General features: G+C 47.5%; 1 protein-coding gene across 6 annotated transcripts in view; it reads left to right on the forward strand.

Annotated features, from left to right (window-relative positions):
* The window catches only part of PDE4A (phosphodiesterase 4A), a 45,783-nt gene extending 38,314 nt beyond the window's left edge, over nt 1-7,469 (forward strand). For 5 of the 6 annotated variants that reach the window (XM_028519054.2, XM_028519052.2, XM_028519055.2 and 2 more), the window contains 7 exons: nt 315-413; nt 522-686; nt 940-1,039; nt 1,133-1,287; nt 1,502-1,624; nt 2,142-2,324; nt 4,881-5,649. In XM_028519054.2, coding sequence (XP_028374855.1) covers nt 315-413; nt 522-686; nt 940-1,039; nt 1,133-1,287; nt 1,502-1,624; nt 2,142-2,324; nt 4,881-5,558 — 1,503 coding nt within the window. In that variant the 3' untranslated portion in view covers nt 5,559-5,649. Of the gene's footprint in view, nt 1-314; nt 414-521; nt 687-939; nt 1,040-1,132; nt 1,288-1,501; nt 1,625-2,141; nt 2,325-4,880 lie in introns of all 6 variants that reach the window. The other variant, XM_036032324.1, reaches the window with a different exon arrangement.
* Nucleotides 7,470-18,130: the final 10,661 nt, after the last annotated feature.

An 18,130-nucleotide genomic window follows, 5' to 3' on the forward strand; every position in this document is an offset into this window, starting at 1 on the left:
TTTATTCCTTCTGGTGCCCATGAGCAGCTTAGCTCGGCGGCTACAAGGTCTTGGTCACTTCTCTGCCTCTGCCAAGTGAGTCCAAGTGCTTAGTGCAGTGCCTGGCAGATAATAAGCACTCAGTAGACTGTCACTGTGGTTGCTTTGTTCTTTCTCGGTCCAGTAGGACCTGGGCTGTAGATTCTGTATTGCTGAGCATGCCACCCACAGGATAAGCAATAATGGTGCCTTCTGCAGACCTAAGTTTTGCAGTCAAGAGTCTGAAGGGTCCTGGGCTTCACAGACTCCTGATCTCTGGCTGCCATCTCCCCCAGGAACTGGAGAACCTGAACAAGTGGGGCCTGAACATCTTTCATGTGTCGGACTATGCCGGGGGCCGTTCCCTCAGCTGCATCATGTACACGATATTCCAGGTAGGGTGGACTGCGTGGGGCAGGGTGGGGGGGCAGTATGAGGGCGGGGGGCCAGGGTGGGGAGCTAAGGGGTAGCGGGGGTCACCGCCCCTCCATACCTGCCCTCAGGAACGAGACCTGCTGAAGAAGTTTCACATCCCAGTGGATACAATGGTGACATACATGCTGACCCTGGAGGACCACTACCACCAGGATGTGGCCTACCACAACAGCCTGCACGCTGCCGATGTGCTGCAGTCCACCCATGTGCTGCTGGCTACACCTGCGCTGGACGTGAGCCCCGCCTGCCTGGCCCCCTGCCTCCCAAACTCCGTCCTTGACTAGCTATACCTGATCTCCCGTTATCTCTTCAGCCCTGGGTCTCTGACCTCCGTCTCTCTCCAACCCCATACCTCTCTCTGATCCTTATCTTTTTCTCCTGACCTCCATCTTTCTTGAACCCCCATCTCTCTTACCCTGTCTCTCTGCGCCCCCCGCCCCCGTCTTTCTAATCCCTGTGTCTCTCTGACCCCCTCTCTGCCTCCAGGCTGTATTCACAGACCTGGAGATTCTCGCAGCCCTCTTTGCAGCTGCCATCCACGATGTGGACCACCCTGGGGTCTCCAACCAGTTCCTCATCAACACCAGTGAGTGGCCCTCTAAGGGTGTGGGGCCCATCAGGATGGAGGCAGCCCTGTGGGTCCTTCCTTCCCCTGACCCTTGACCCACCTGGGCTGCAGATTCAGAGCTGGCGCTCATGTACAATGACGAGTCGGTGCTGGAGAACCACCACCTGGCTGTGGGCTTCAAGCTGTTGCAGGAGGACAACTGTGACATCTTCCAGAACCTCAGCAAACGCCAGCGGCAGAGCCTGCGCAAGATGGTCATTGACATGGTAGGTGGGGCAGGGACAGGGCAGGAAAGGTGACCTTTGATGGGTGGTGCTTTGGGAAGGTCTGAGTTTGAGAGGGAAAAGCCTCTGGGGGAAGAGGCATCTTTTGGTGGGACTCGTGGGGAGAGATTGTCCCCTGTTAAGCTTCAGAAGCTCTGGGTGGTCCAGTGATTTGGTGGAAGTTTCAGTGGCCCTTCTGGTGGCCCCTTGCCTACAGGTGCTCGCCACGGACATGTCCAAGCATATGACCCTCCTAGCTGACCTGAAGACCATGGTAGAAACCAAGAAAGTAACCAGCTCAGGGGTCCTTCTGCTGGACAACTACTCCGACCGCATCCAGGTGCTCCCTTTACACGTCGTGTAAGACTGGTCTCTTCCCTTCCCCCCCACCCTTCAGATCTGGGTTGCTGCCTCCCTGTCAGCCTCCAGCTCCCCTCTTGCCCAATTTCCTGTTTTCCTCTCCCCTCTTTCATCTTCCCCTTCCACCCCACATCTCTCCTTCCCATTGCCCCTCACCTCTTGCCATCTCCCCCAGTTCTTTCTTCCTTTTATCAACCCCTCCCTCCCCTCTTCCCCACCATCTCCTCCACCTTTGCCTCCTGACTCCCTCCTCTTTCCCCCATCTCTCCATCTCCACCCACCTCTCTCTCTCCCTCCTCTTTCTCCTCCTTCCCCCCATCAACCCTTTCTTACCCCCTCCCTTCTCTCCCTGACTTACCCCGCTCTTTATTCCTCTGTCTCTCTTGGTCTTCTCCCTACCCCTCCTCCCCACTCTCCCAAGAGGGGGAAGGTGAGGAAGCCTGAGGCCTCAGACTGAGACAGGAGCACAGCCCCTGAAGCTCCCGTGCCCCATGCAGGTCCTGAGGAACATGGTGCACTGTGCGGACCTCAGCAACCCCACCAAGCCGCTGGAGCTGTACCGCCAGTGGACAGACCGCATCATGGCTGAGTTCTTCCAGCAGGGCGACCGTGAACGTGAGCGTGGTATGGAGATCAGCCCCATGTGCGACAAGCACACAGCCTCTGTGGAGAAGTCTCAGGTACAGTTTCAGGGCACCAGCTTCTCGCCCCACCCTGGCCTGGAGCTTCAAGGCCCAGGAGGTCCTGACCTGCTCTGCTATCACATCAAGTCTTAGTTTGTTTTCTTCTTTTCTATCTTAATGGGAAATATGCAACATTTTCTTCTACCTAGAACAACTAAACTGAGCCTTGGGCACACAGGCCTCATTCAGAGAGTTGTAACTCATTTGCAGCAACCACGGTAATATCAGTGGTAATACTTAGCTGCACTTCAGTTACAGACCTTATGTTGACTCAGCCTGTTGCCGATATCCTCACCTGTCTGGTGATGTGGCCCCTAATTTTCAGAGGATTTTGAAATGGGATGAATTGACTGGTCTTCATCCAGTGCCTGATTAATTTAACAGAGGGACAGGAAAGCAGTGTCCTTAAAGTGTCAACACTGAAGTGTGAATGTAAGAGTCTGTCGCCCTCCCCACTTCTGGCCTCCTCCCAGTGAGACTCACCTTCCCCAGTTCAGTGTACGTGCCCTTCCAGACCGGGATTGTCCAGCCTCAGCTCTGTTGACAGTTGGGGCCAGGCCACTCTCTACTGTGGGGGCCATCCTGTGCATTGTATGGTGTTGAGCATCATCCTTGGCCTCCACCCCCTGGATGCTGGGAGTACCCTCCTCTTCCAGGTATAACATTCAGGTGTCTCCTGGGCCCACCCCTGATGAAAACCAGTTTCATAGTTCTGTTATGTAGTTATTTTCACAGGCAACTTAACTTTTAGCTTAAAAAAAAGATTTTATTTATTTATTTTTAAGACAGAGGGGAAGAGAGGGAGAAAGGGAGAGAAACATCAATGTGTGGTTGCCTCTTGCGTGTCACCAACTGGGGACTGGGTCTGCAACCCAGGCATGTGTCTTGACTGGGAATCGAACTGGCGACCCTTTGGTTCACAGGCCAGCACTCAGTCCACTGAGCCACACCAGCCAGGGCACTTTTAGCTTTTTTTTTAAAAAAGATGTTTTAAGTTTATTTTTACAGAGAGGGGAAGGGAGGGAGAAAGAGGGAAACCTATGTGCAATTAGTTGCCTCTCTTTCACCCCCACCTGGGTTGCAGGCCTGGGGACCTGGCCTGCAACCCAGGCATGTGCCCTGACTGGGAATCAAACTGACAACCTTTCGGCTCACAGGTGGGGTGATTCTCAATCCATTGAGCCACACCAGCCAGGGCTAGCTTTTTAAAAAATATAAATTGTATTAATATATACCCATTTTATATGTCTTGCCCTTTCTTTTCAACAATGACTTAAAAATCTGTCCAAGTTATTACAGCAGATTTAGCTCACCCAGATATAGAAAAATAACAGTTCGTGTAGTCATCCCCCGCCCGCCCCCCCCCCGGGTCAATAGTCATTTTAGTGTTAAGGAGTTAGAAATTCACAGTGACTTGGCCCTGGTCAGGTGGCTCAGCTGGTTAGAGCATCGTCCTAATACACTAAGGTTGTGGGTTTGATCCCTGGTCAGGGCACATATAAGAATTAGCCAATGAGTGCACAAACAAGTGGAACAACAAATCCATGTTTCTCTCTCCCTCTCTTCCTATATCTCTCTAAAGATCAATTTAAAAAAATGAAATTCACAGTGACTCAAACAAAATAAAGCTTTTTTTCCTTTTATATAAGAAAAGCCTAGAGAAAGGGAGTTGGACTTTCTGCAGCTCCATGAAATCGGCAGGCACCCAGAGCTTTCAGTGATTCTCTTCTGTCCTCTGAAGAGTGGGGCTTCTGTCCCCAGAGGTACCTCTCACAGTCACAGATACTGTTGAAGCCCCAGCCATTCTGACTACATTCCAGGGAAGAAAGCCCTCTGATAGCTGCTGCAGCGCCCCTTGCAGGACCCTGACACAGCATCTTCTGTCTGCAGGTGGTCTCATGGCTATCTTCACTTTGCAAGGGAGGCTGGGAAATGCAGTTTTCAGCTGGAAGCATTTTATCCCCAAGGGAAATAAAATCAAGATTCTGCCAATAAAAAAGTAGGGAAGATGATATCCGGGTGTTAGTCTACCACAAAGTTATTTCTAGTTTCTCTTTGGTGCAAAAGATGCCATAATGAATATCTGTGGGAACCACATTAAAAACAAATCTCCCATAGATGTATATGTGGAGGTGTTTCCAGTTTTTGTTACATTTCATGTGATTCTTTTTTTGTTATTTATGCAAGAATTTTTCCAGGGTAGATTTGGAGGAGCAAGAAAGCTGGGTCAAATGATATCAGCATTGTTTAAATTTTATCAGATCCCGCTGTGACCAGTGTGGCTCGATTGGTTGGGTGTCGTACTGCAAAGTGACAGGTTGCCAGTTTGATTCCTGGTCAAGGCACATGCCTGGGTTGCGGCCCAGTCCCTGGTTGGGGTGTGTGTGAGAGGCAATCAATCAATGCTTCTCTCATACATCAATGTTCCTCTCCTTTCCTCTCTCTCTAAAAATAAATAATAAAATATTTATATTTTATTAGATCCCCCAGCATGGCAGTGCCGTCTGTACCAGCGAGCCGCCAATTTATTATGCCTTCTTCTCCCTCCCCCAGGTGGGTTTCATTGACTATATTGTGCACCCACTGTGGGAGACTTGGGCTGACTTGGTCCACCCAGATGCCCAGGAGATCTTGGACACGTTGGAAGATAACCGGGACTGGTACTACAGTGCCATTCGGCAGAGCCCATCGCCACCACCTGAGGAGGAGCCAGAGGGGCCAGACCACCCACTTCCACCTGAGAAGTTCCAGTTCGAGCTGACGCTGGAAGAGGAAGAGGAGGAGGTGCCCTCTGCCCTGGGTGCGATTGAGGTGCAGGAATTATTCATGGCCCAGGATGCATCCCCAGCTGAGGAACTGTGGGAGGTCAATGGCCAGGACCTGCCCACGGAGGTGGTGGTAGACGAAATGTCCTTGACACAGCAAGCAGACAGTGTGGCAGTGGGCCAGGACAAGTCCACATCCCCAGATGTGTCTGTGGGTGCCATAGGCTGCAGCAGCCCCCCAGCCCTGACTCCTGAAAGCCCCACTCTGCCTGCCTTGTGGACCCCACCCACTCCAGAGGCGGCCCCGGGCCTCCTGGGCCTCCCCTCCATGGCAGCCGAGGTGGGGGCCCAGAAAGAGCATCAGGCTGCCAAGAGGGCATGCTATGCCTGCACAGGGACATCGGGCGAGGACACACCCACGCTCCCAGCCCCTGGTGGGTGGGGGTCTGCTGGAAGCCCTACCTGAGCCCCCGACCCTACACCCTTTTGCCCTCCCTCCCTCCTTTCACCATCATCATCCCCCAACTGCCTCCTTCACTGCCTCAAAGACTCTTGGGCCTCCTAAGAAAAAAGAAAACAGAAAAGTGTGGTTTTTTCTCTTTTCTTTTTTTCCCCTCTCCCCCCACCCCCAGCCCCACCCATGAGGCCGCTTTTTGGAGGTGGGGCCTGGGGAAGGAGGGGCTGAGGTCCTGGAAGGGGTTTTATTTTTGGAATTTTCATTGTTACATTTTTAGAAAAAAAAAGAAAAAAAGAAAAAAAAACAGGATGAAACACAGCAACTGTAGATGCTCCTGTTCCTGGCTCCCCTGGTCCATCTCCTACCCCACCCCGACCCCTCCCAGGTCCCAGGCTCAGTCTTCCAACCTCTGTGGGCTCTCCACCTGGGCCCAAGCTGGCGTAAGGTCTCCTTCCAGGCTCTCCTGAAGTTTGGAGGGTTTCTGGAATCCAGCCAGGAATAGCCATTCTGGGCAGTGGCCTGGTGGGGGAGAGTCACTGTGAGAGGCCCCAGCTCTAGCCCCTCTCAGGCTCACTGCCCGCCCGCCTCCAGAAGTCTTCCACCTCATTTTGCACAAACCTGGCAATACTGACTTGGAAAGGCATGAGATACCTACTGTATCTTAGGTTGCTGGGAGGAGAGAACATTGGAGGGACATTCACACCACCAGCCTGGGGTCTGGGGTTTGAGGAGGGCTGAGCTCCCTCTGCTTGCCATCCCTTTCCCCTTTCATGTTGGGTTTCCTTTGAATTTTATCCATCTGCCGGGACAGCTCTGAGCTGCACCCCCTTCTTCCAGCTGCTTCTCCTATTGTTTCTGCCTTAATGATTCCCACGGCCATAGGAGAGGGTTGCAGTGGCTCCCACCTGCACCTTGGGTGGGGTGGGGCCAGGCCCAAAGCCCCCATCCTAGGCGCCCCCCACCCCAGCATCCTCCTGCCACCCTCCCCAACCCTTTGCCCTAGGAGGAAGCAATAATGGTGTACACCTACATTCCCTTTCTGGGCATCCCTTCCCACCCTGGCACCAAAGTCATTTCTCCTTTGTCTCACCTTGCCAAGCCTCCCTCTCTCCCCCTAACAATCCCCCCCGCCCTGAGCAATATGACAGACAGATGCAAGACCATTTTTCTCCAAGCCATGGGGGAATGTTGGGAAGGAAAGATCCCCTCTTCCATCTCCCCTATACCCCTTGGCCTGGTTCTGCAGTTGGGCAGGGCAGGGCCTGTCTCATTGCCCCCACTTCTCCAATTCTGAGCACACGGTACTGTAGCCTCCTTCTTCCCCTCAGCCTGCCATCTGTCTATCCCACTGGGGAGTATACTCTCCCCCACCCTCATGATACTGTACAGGGTTCATTTTTGTAGTGAAAGTAGTTTCTGTCCTAGCTGGCAACCGGGGTGGGCCTTTTTTTTGGTTTTCTTTTTTTTTTCCTTCCTTCTTCTTCTTTTTTTTTTTTGTATATACTGTAAGGTTTGTTTGTAAATTATTCTGCAGAGGCAAAAAGGGAAAATAAACTTGCCCATCCCTGGCTGACCTGGTCAGGGGAAAGAAGGGTGGGGAGCTCCCAGTGGGAGAGTCCCTATTCCTGCTGTATTATACAAACTGTACCATAGACCCCAAAAGTGTGGGCTCAGCGCTGTTGTTTGGTGGGAGAGTTAGTTCATCTAGGGGGTGAGGGCTGAGCAGAGCCTGTCCCTCCCCCTGCCCCAGGGCTGGGCGGGACTGGCTACAATCCAGATGGACCATCCCACCCCCAATCAGGGCTCCTCCATCCAGGGAGGTTACAGAGGACCCCTTGAGTGTTGTCCACTCTATCAGTCAGTCCATTGATCGAGAAGCAATCCTTCGATCTTGTCTCCAATTAAACCGAGGCTTTCACCAGTCTTCCTGGCTGATGTGGCTTTCTTGTTCTTCAGGTGCGCCTCTCCCGCACTGTCGGCCTGGCGCGGGAGGTGAGGGGAAGGGAGGCTCCGGCCTTATCCCTCCTCAAGTAGATAGAACTTGAGGGGATTGCAGTGAGCTTGGGGGAAAGCAGCTCCCAGACATGAACCAGATCCCAACATGGGGGACTCCAGGTTGTAAAATAAAGGTTGAGACCATGCAGTCTTTGGAAGCCAGCAGACCCAGGTGGCCTTGCTTCTCCCATGTAGAACATGTCTGACACAGCTTGGGTCCTTCTGGAATCTCAAAGTCACCTCTGGAAACCTCCAGGAGGCCTGATTGACACCTTCACCATCTGGCTGTCAGGTCATGATAAAAGGTCTCCGGTCAAATTCTGCCGTGTAGACATTAAACTTGATATCCAGGCACAAAAGAATTTACAACTGAATTCCCGGCATTCATCCATGTTGGTGTTGCAACTTTCACGTTGCATGAAAACAAAACTTGGAAACAAACCTGAATATTTTAAAGGCAGGATTCTGTGTTGCTTTGGGCCTATGAGTCTCATGGGTGTCAGGCAGGCCAAATACTCCAAATTAACGACTAGACACAAAACAGGCTTCAGTTACAAACTCTGTTTTCTGACTTGTACATACAAGGTTGGGGAGTGGGTGAGTCTCATATTTTAACCAATTCACATATTTTAATAGTGTCAATTCCACCCATGGGAGCCCCTTTTCCAACCTTTATCAGGCTAATTAACAAGCCCCTGACTTCACCAAATAGTGCTAACATTCTCTATGCTAATGAGCAAAACTTCCCAGGTGGATAGAGATATGGATAGCGAAAGTGTTTGTTATGTGGCTGCCTCTGGGGTATAATAAACAGATACATAAACACACAGTGCTTAAGCACTGTGGGGTTGGTAGATGTACATATTACAGCATGTGTCTTCTGAAACAAAATGGTGGCAGCTTCCTTGAGTCTTAGGAAAGGTTGACCCACCTACTTACTCTGCCATCAGTCACTAGTACCAGGAATTAGTTTGGATCCCAGCTCTAGGTATGCGCCCTTGGGTGTGATCTCTCTGACCTTCAGTTATCTCATCTGTAAGACAAGATAAAAAATCTGATTCACGGGGTCAGTCTCAAGCAGAGTTGTCCAGTGAAACTGTCTATGATGATGGGAATGTTCTACTTCAGTGCTATCGACACGGTAACCACTAGCCACATGTCGCTATTGAGCACTTGAAATATGGCTACTGCAACTGGGGAACTGAGTTTTAATTTTCCTTCTTGTTAAGTAGCTGCATGTAGCCAATGGCTACTGAATCAGACTTCAGAGTTCTGGAACTTAAATGAGAGAGTGAATGTAGAGGATTAAGCGCACACAAAGGTTCACCTGTTTGACTGTAGTTTAAAGGTTCACAGTAGATATCCTGGACACAGAGAGGAGGGGCAAAGCTGGAAAACTAGCTAGAAGTTTCCAGGAATCTGAACTTTGTGCAAGAAGCAAAGAGGAGACACAACTGTTTCCCAAAGGGCGTTTCAAGGGGAGACAGAGTCGGAGAGAGGGTGTGGGGCTGGGGCGCAGAAGGCAACAGTGCTAACCCCAGGCTGCCAGAGATGGCCAGGTGAGTCGGGGCTATCCTTCTTACTCTGGGTTTCAGTTTCCCTGAGTGTAAAAGGACAGGCGTGATGTCCCAAATGCCTCTTGTGTTGGGACAAAGTTGACAGGCTGAGATTGTGGGTCAAAGGGCAGAGGTGGCATGTGACCATCACCAGCTCTTTAAAATCCTCCTGGTGGGGAGTTCATTATTCCTCAGGCAAAGGTGACCAAGGGCTGGGAGACCTTGTAATATGAACAGAACTGGGGATACTGGGGGAGGGGTGGAGGCAGTTAATGCTCTGAAGTTGACAGCCATTTGCAGGCTACCTGGTCTTCAGCAAATTGCTCCAACTCTCCCAGCCTTTCCAGGGCTCCAGACTCATTAGGATTATTTTATTTACTCTCCAGCAATCCTTGAGGTATGTACTAATATAGGTAGTATGTTGCAGATGAGGAAACTGAGGCCAAGAAGTGATCTCACAGCATTGAGAAAATCCCGGGAAATGAGGCCGGATTCTCACCGGGAGCCCAGTGCCTGTTCCACAATGATAGCTACCCAATACTTTTTGTATCATTACTGCTCTTTCATTTCACATGCACAAAATCTTGAGTTGTGGGTAATACAAATGAGCACTTCCTTTTTTATCTATTGGCTAATAACAAATATATGAACTATTCCAAGGGGAGCAAACACTTTCATAGCTCGTTAGTGTTAGCAGAAGCTGGCACACAGTTTTCCAGGAGTGATCTGATGATATTTGTCAAAAAACATAACTGTGGCCATGGCCAGGTGGCTCAGTTGGTTGGAGAGTTGTCCTGTATACCAAATGGTTGTGGGTTTGATTCCCAGTCAGGGTACCTACTGAGGTTGAAGGTTCAATCCCTGGTCGAGGCGTGTACAGGAAGCAACCCATCAATGTTTCCCTCTCACATCAATGTTTTGCTCTCTTCCTCTCTCTCTCTAAAATCAACTTTTTAAAAAACATATCCTTGGATGAGGATTAAAACATAAAATATTTTTTAAATTTTTTAAATTTAACAACTGTGCATGCATTTTGACCTAGCCATTGCAGTTGGTTGTAACCTTAAGATGTGGGTACAAAATGCCCATTCTACTGTTGGTCAGAATATTGAAAAATTTATTAAAGACCCAGATGTCCAATCTAGGGAGTCATTAAATCAGGCTTCCTATTATTTTGGAATTATATGCAGCCATTAAAAACAATGAGATGAGCCTATATTGAAATGAAAAGACGTTTACCATGAGAAGGGCAGGTTTCAAAATGTTCTACATTACATGATCCTACTTAAAAACAATATGTACATAGAAAAGGCACCTTGTCCATCTAAATATTAACAGTTCTCCAGTGGTGGGATTAAAAGAGATCTGTATTTTCTGTTCTGTAGTCTTAGATATTTTCTGAATTTTAGCAGTGAGCATGTATTACTTTTATAATTGAGAGGAAAGTTATTGCATAATTAGAAGAAAGAAATAACAGCCAGTAATTGTTCTCTGAGAGCCACAAAAGCATGGTAAGGGAAGCACAGAGGCTCCGGATTCAGCTTGCCTGGATTCTAGCTCTGACTCTGCCAGTTAATAACTGGGTTAGTCTGAGCAGTTACTTACCGGCTCTGTACCTCAGTTTCCCTCATAAAATGCAAATATATACTAGCTGTGGTTTACCAGGTGACTACCATATGCCAGGCACTTAATTCTCACAAGAGCCTATAAAGTAGATACTATTATTATAAAATGGGTTATAGACCTTCCCTAAGATTCATGCCTGCAAGAGAGAAAAGCCTCAAGACAAAGAACCCAGCACCATTCCCTTCCCTTTCTTCTCCCCGCCCCCCCGCCCCTCCGCCCCTCCGCCCCTCTTCTTTCTTCGCGAGCGTGAGTCTCCTAAACTCTAAGGCAATGGGCAGCTGGCAGCCTGCCCTAGGCTAATCTCCTGAACCCGGCTCCAAAGCCCCCTTTTCTCTGACTTCCGGGTGAGCTAAAACAGCCCAGCCCTAGGCTCTTCTGTTGTTTCCTCTATGCTAAGTCCTTCCTTGTCTTACTGTCCTCGGCTTTAATAAATGTATCCTCATAGACAAAAATAAAAATAAAAATAAAAATAAAAATAAAAATGGGTCACAGACATAGATTACCAACTATGGGAGCTGGAGGCCCCAACGCCCCTAAAATAACGCGGAGGAACTACAGCAGGACCCATAAGATGCGCAGGCGCAGACTGGGTAGGGGGCGTGGTGGGGACAGGAGGTAGGTTTTTCCCAGCACTATGATTGGCGGGCCTGCGAGGGGCGGCTGCTTCGCCTTTAAACCCAAGGACTCCGGAGGAGGGCCTCTGACCGAAGGTGAGACTACTCAGAAAGTTGAGGTTACCTGATGTCACTCCCTTCCTGAGAGGGACCCCAGTGTCTTTTCCACTTTCTTAGGAGAACCTTAACATCATCCCCTTTTCCTGAAAGTAACCTGACATCATTCCCCCCTGCTTCAGGGTAACACATGACATCACCCCTTTTTTCTGAGGGCGACCCATGAGACGTCCACTTTTCCCAAGGAGGATCCAGCCTCCTCTCTCCCTCCTGAAGTGAACCCTAACAGCGTCTCTTCCTCCTGAGAGTGACGACAGCGTCGTCCCCACTTCCTTAGGGCACCCTGGCCTCAATTGCCCTTCCCGAGGGGACCCTGGTCTTAGTTCCCTTCCTGTGGGGCCCCACCATCCGTCCTGAGGGAAACTCTGGTATCACCCCCTCTTCCTGAGGGGTCCCCTCCCTTGTCTTTATGTCTTCTTAAGTGGACCCCTGCTTATACCCACTTCCTCAAATGTGCCTACTATCGTTCCTCCTTCCTGAGAAGCAACCTGACACTGTCTCCCGCTTTCCTGATGGTTTCCTATCATTTCTATCTCCGCACTCGGAAAGGACCCATCACCCCCATCACCTTTTCTCTGAGGGTATCCCCTTCCTTCTTTCAAACTTGAGGTTCACCCCTGCACAGGCTTCAGTGGTTCCCATACATATGAGAAGTCCCAGGGCCCCCTCTTGCACCCCTCTTCCCCAGTTGGGGAGATGGGAAAGCAAGGCTCAGATCACCCTCAGAGTGTTGGCAGGCTGGGGTCTGGGGTCAGGAGTGACACTAGCTGACAAAGGAACTCATTACATTACGTGAGAAATTATTTAAGGAACTGAGGCTGTTTCTCTTAAAATGAAAGCTACAGGAAAGAAACTGCCTTAAAATATTTATCAAGTACTTCTCACATTCTTTGACATTAGGTACTTATTGAGTGATTGGAAATGTGTGGAACAGTCACCTGGAACAGGTGTTACTTCATTCTATGAAGTCTTAAGAGATCTGATGGTAACAGAGGGAGGTCAAAACGGCTTTTTTGTGTTGAGCTGAAATCCTAATGGCTGAGTGCTTTACTCCTGCACAGAGCTGGCATAATCCACACCCTTGGAGAAGCATCTGGAAGATTTGGCCAGTTCCATTGGATCCTAAAAATGTTTCTCGTACACCCATTGTGACCTAGCATTCAAGTATGTGCAAAGCTCTTATTGTGTGCCAGTAAATAAAATGATGAACAAGAAAGAAAATAGAAGAATAATTATGAGTATAAGGCAGACAAATGCATCATGACTTCTGCAAGCTAGTTTTTCTTAGAGCACTTGCCAGGCTTTCTGGGTGTATGTTAATGATATGCAAATATCTGTCTACCTAGTGGGCTGTAGGCTGCTGGAAGGCAGAAGCCATGTCTTCTGCTCCCAAGTGTCTGTACACTGTGCCTGCGATGTGGTAGGCACTGCAGTGTTCGTTGTTCCTACCCTAACTCTTCACCTGGTGAACCCTAGAAACAGACATGGCCCAGGAGGGTGAAATGTGAAAAATAAGAGGCAGACAAAGCTCTAGAGATGAAAGAGACCATACACGCAAAAGCTGAGACTTAAGAAAGGAGCATCAATTCCTCCGTTAATGCAATTACTCTTACCTGATCCTGAGGCTAAGAGCAAGTGAAGGCAAAAAGGCCCCCGAAGTCAGCATCAGGCTGCTGTTTCAAATTTCCCACCAAAGTTGTCCACATCAGCTGATTAAATCCCTGAGGGGCCTGGGATATGTAGCCTGAAAAGTGTTTCTGCTTAAACTGTGGCATAATAAAATCTAAGTTACAACCCTGAGGTGTGGGTGTGGTGTTGAGTCTCACAGGAGGGAGAAGTCCTTTAAATAGAAAGCTTCCGGGATGCATTTGCAGTTGTATTTGATTTATGAAAAATATAGTTTTCCCCAAAGTTTTGAAGAATGCTAATTAAAAAATAAGAACAACTCAAGGTCAAGGGCATTCTACACCCTGGGACCCGTCCAATCTTGTTTCTTTTCTAACTTTCTTTCTCTGGAAATCATTCCTCTTTTCATGCAGAGGCCCACAAGAGGGTGCTGCTCTCCTTTCAGACCTAACTTTCTGTATCTGCCCAGAGGGTCACAAGGAGCTACAAAACCATCATAAAATAAGGCAGGTGGGTTGGTGGAAGTACTGATTTTTCACTAGTAACGAGAGCCAGTGTGTAATTGAACGTAATGCAGGTAAAGGGTTCTCAGGACATCATTGCTCTCTTTATCAGTCTAACTTTAACAACTTTAACAAATCAGATTAATGTTAGCACCTTAGGTTCCCACCTCATTCCTAGTCAATAATACTACATTTATTGCATTTTTACTGTATTTGCCAGGTGCTAGGTACCATTATTATCACCATTTAATAGATGAGGAAAGTGAGGCACAGAAAAGATTTGCACTAAGTGCTAGATATATATCTCAACCCTAAATCTGTTGACTGTAATGTATTATTTTTAATAATTATTTCTTTTTAAAAATATTTTATTTATTTTTAAACTATATTTTATTGATTATGCTATTACAGTTGTCCCATTTTTCCCCTTCACTGCCCTCCTCCCTGCACACCCCCTCCCACCCACATTCCCCCTCTTTAGTTGATGTCCATGTGTTATAGTTGTAAGTTTTTTAGCTTCTACATTTCCCATACTATTCTTACCCTCCCCCTGTCTATTTTCTACCTACCATCTATGCTACTTATTCTCTGTACCTTTCTCCCCACTCTCTCCCCCTCCGTCTCCCCTGTTGATAACCCTCCATGTGATTCCCATTTCTGTGGTTCTGTTATTGTTCTAGTTATTTGCTTAGGTTGTTTTTGTGTTTGTTTTAGTCATGGTTGTTAATAATTGTGAGTTTGCTGTCATTTTACTATACATGTTTTTATCTTCTTTTTCTTAAATAAGTCCCTTTAACATTTCATATAATAGGGGCTCTTGGTGATGATGAACTTTTTTAATTTGACCTTATCTGAGAAGCACTTTATCTGCCCTTCCATTCTAAATGAAAGCTTTGCTGGATAGAGCAATCTTGGATGTAGGTCCTTGCCTTTCATGACTTAGAATACTTCTTTCCAGCCCGTTCTTGCCTGTAAGGTGTCTTTTGAGAAATCAGCTGACAGTTTTATGGGAACTCCTTTGTAGGTAACTCTCTCCTTTTGTCTTTTTTTTAAATATATTTTATTGATTATGCTATTACAGTTGTCCCATTTCCCCCCTTCTCTCCCCTCCCCCCTGGATCCCCCTCCCACCCACATTTCCCCCCTTTAGTTCATGTCCATGTGTCATACTTATGAGTTCTTTAGCTTCTACATTTCCTATACTATTCTTGCCCCCCCCATCTATTTTCAACCTACATTCTATGCTACTTATTCTCTATACCTTTTCCCCTCTCTCCTCCTCTCACCCCCCTGCTGCTAACCCTCCATGTGCCCTCCATTTCTGTGGTTCAGTCTGATGGGAACTCCTTTGTAGGTTACTGTCCCTTTATCTCTTGCTGCTTCTAGGATTCTCTCCTTCGTTTTTACCTTGGCTAATGTAATTATGATGTGCCTTGGTGTGTTTCTTTTTGGGTCCAACTTCTTTGGGGCTCTCTGAGCTTCTTGGATTTCTTGAAAGACTGTTCCCTTTGCCAGATTGGGGAAGTTCTCCTTTATTATTTGTTCAAATATGTGCTCAATTTGTTGCTCTTCCCCTTCCGATTCTGGTACCCCTATAATTCGGATATTGGAACGTTTAAAGGTGTCTTGGATGCTCTTAATCTTTTCCTCGATTTTTTGAATTCTTTTTTTTTAAATATATTTTATTGATTATGCTATTACAGTTGTCCCATTTCCCCCTTCACTCCCCTCCACCCTGTACCCCCTCTCCCACCCACGTTCCCCCCCTTTAGTCCATGTCCATGTGTCATACTTATGAGTTCTTTAGCTTCTACTTTTCCCGTACTATTCTTGCCCTCCCCCTATCTATTTTCAACCTACATTCTATGCTATTTATTCTCTATACCTTTTCCCCCTCTCTCCTCCTCCCACCCCTACTGCTAGCCCCCCATGTGCCCTCCATTTCTGTGGTTCTGTTCCTATTCTAGTTGTTTGCTTAGTTTCTTTTGGTTTTGCTTTAGGTGTGGTTGTTAATAATTGTGAGTTTGCTGTCCTTTCACTATACATGTCTTTTCTTTATCTTCTTTTCTTAGATAAGTCCCTTTAGCATTTCATAAAGTAAGGGCTTGGTGATGATGAACTCCTTTAATTTGACCTTATCTGAAAAGCACTTTATCTTCTCTTCCATTCTAAATGAGAGCTTTGCTGGATAGAGCAATCTGGGATGTAGGTCCTTGTCTTTCATGACTTGGAATATTTCTTTCCAGCCCCTTCTTGCCTGTAAGGTCTCTTTTGAAAAATCAGCTGACAGTCTGATGGGAACTCCTTTGTAGGTTACTGTCCCCTTAGCTCTTGCTGCTTCTAGGATTCTCTCCTTCGTTTTTACCTTGGCTAAAGTAATTATGGTGTGCCTTGGTGTGTTTCTTTTTGGGTCCAACTTCTTTGGGGCTCTCTGTGCTCCTTGGATTTCTTGGAAGACTGTTCCCTTTGCCAGTTTGGGGAAGTTCTCCTTTATTATTTGTTCAAATAACTTTTCCACTTGTTGGTCTTCCCCTTCTGGTACCCCTATAATTCGGATGTTGGAACGTTTAAAGGTGTCCTCGATGGTCTTAAGCTTTTCTTCGATTTTTTGAATTCTTATTTCATCATGCTTTCCTGCTTGGTTGATTCTATCTTCCTTCTGGTCCACTGTGTTATTTTGAGACTCAGATTCCTTCCTTTCACTATTGGCTCTCCTCCGCGTATCTTCCTGCATCCCTTTTATGGTAATCTGCATTTTTTCATGTAATTTGCATCCAAAATCAACCAGTTCCGTGAGCTTCCTGATCACCAGTCTTTTGAACTGTGCATCTGATAGATTGGCTATTTCTTGGTCACTCAAAAGGATGAGTCCTGGGGGACTGATCTGTTCTGCTGGAAACATGTCTTCTGTCTTTCCCTGTCTCTCCTATTATTTTATTTATTTATTTATTTTTTCTCCAGTCTGGTCGCTCTTGTTATGGTAGGGGGCGGAGCCTTAGGTGTTCACCAGGGCTGGGCGCCCCAGTTGCTAGATTGTGACGTTATATGTGGGGGCAGGGGCGGGAGCGGGGACAGGAGGGATCAATGGCGACCATTCCGTACTCCTGGAGCCAGACACTTCCCTGGGCTTCTGGTCCGTGAGCTCTGCCCTGGTCCACAATCGCTGCCCCACTGATTCCCCCAGCCGCTGCTTGCACACTCAGGGATCACCGCTGCACCACTGCGCTCCCGTGCCCTGGATTGCTGTCGTGCCGATTTTGCGCCAAATTTCCCCCAACCTACGCGCGCCTGCGACCCGCGCCAGCCCCGTGCCCGCTCGGCTAGTCGTCCTCTACCAGTCTGGATGTATGGGTCTACTTCAACTTCTTGGCTGTCCGACTTCCATTTAGATAAATCCTCTGACAGTTCTGATATTATGACTGCAAATCATTGTTGTAAATTATTGTTGTTCTGTTCTTGGTTGTGCGAGGAGGTACGGTGCATCCACCTATTCCTCCATCTTGCCAGAAGTCTACTTTTCGTCTTTTGCTTTTAAGGTTCTTTCCTTATCTTTAATCTTGGCTAAGGTAATTATTTTTATTTATTTATTTTTTTTGGTTAAGGTAATTATGATGAGCCTTGGTGTGTTTCTCCTTGGGTTCGATTTCTCTGGGACTCTCTGAGCTCTCTGGATTTCCTGGAAGTCTATTTCCTTTGCCAGATTGGGGAAGTTCTCCTTTATTATTTGTTTAAATATCTTTTCCATTTGTTGCTCTTCCTCTTCTTCTGGTACCCCTATGATTCAGATGTTGGAATGTTTAAAGATGTCCTGGAGGTTCCTAAGCCTTTTCTCATTTTTTTGAATCCTTGTTTGTTTGTTTGTTTGTTTGTTTTAAAATTAAATTGGTCATTTCTTTTTATTTTATTTTATTTATTTATTTTCCAGAGAGGGAAGGAACGGAGAAAGAGAGAGACACACACACATCAATGTGCAGTTGCTGGGGGCCACGGCCCGCAACCCAGGCATTTGCCCTGACTGGGAATCGAACCTGCGATGCTTTGGTTCACAGCCCGCGCTCAATCCACTGAGCCACACTAGCCAGGATGAATCATTATTTCTTCATTCTTTTCTTATTGGTTCTTTCTTTCTTTCTTCTGGTCCACTCCATTGATTTGAGTCCCAGTTTCCTTCCCATCACTATTGGTTCCCTGTACATTTCTCTTTATTTCACTTAGCATAGCCTTCATTTTTTCATCTAATTTGCGACCAAATTCAACCAATTCTGTGAGCATCCTGATTAACAGTGTTTTGAACTGTGCATCTGACAGGTAGGCTACCTCTTTGTTTCTTAGTTGTATTTTTTCTGGAGCTTTGATCTGTTCTTTCAGTTTGGGCCGTTTTTTTTTTTTTTTTTTTTGTATTGATGCGCCTGTTGCACAGTGAGGAGCAGAGCCTTAGGTGTTCATGAGGGTGGGGCAACCCAGTCACTGGGTTGTGACGCTGTATGTGGGGCAGGGGTCTGAGAGGGAACAATGGCGCTTGCTCCACTCTCTCTCAGATTTCA

Source organism: Phyllostomus discolor, chromosome 8 (assembly GCF_004126475.2).
Source record: "Phyllostomus discolor isolate MPI-MPIP mPhyDis1 chromosome 8, mPhyDis1.pri.v3, whole genome shotgun sequence".
Lineage (NCBI taxonomy): Eukaryota > Metazoa > Chordata > Mammalia > Chiroptera > Phyllostomidae > Phyllostomus > Phyllostomus discolor.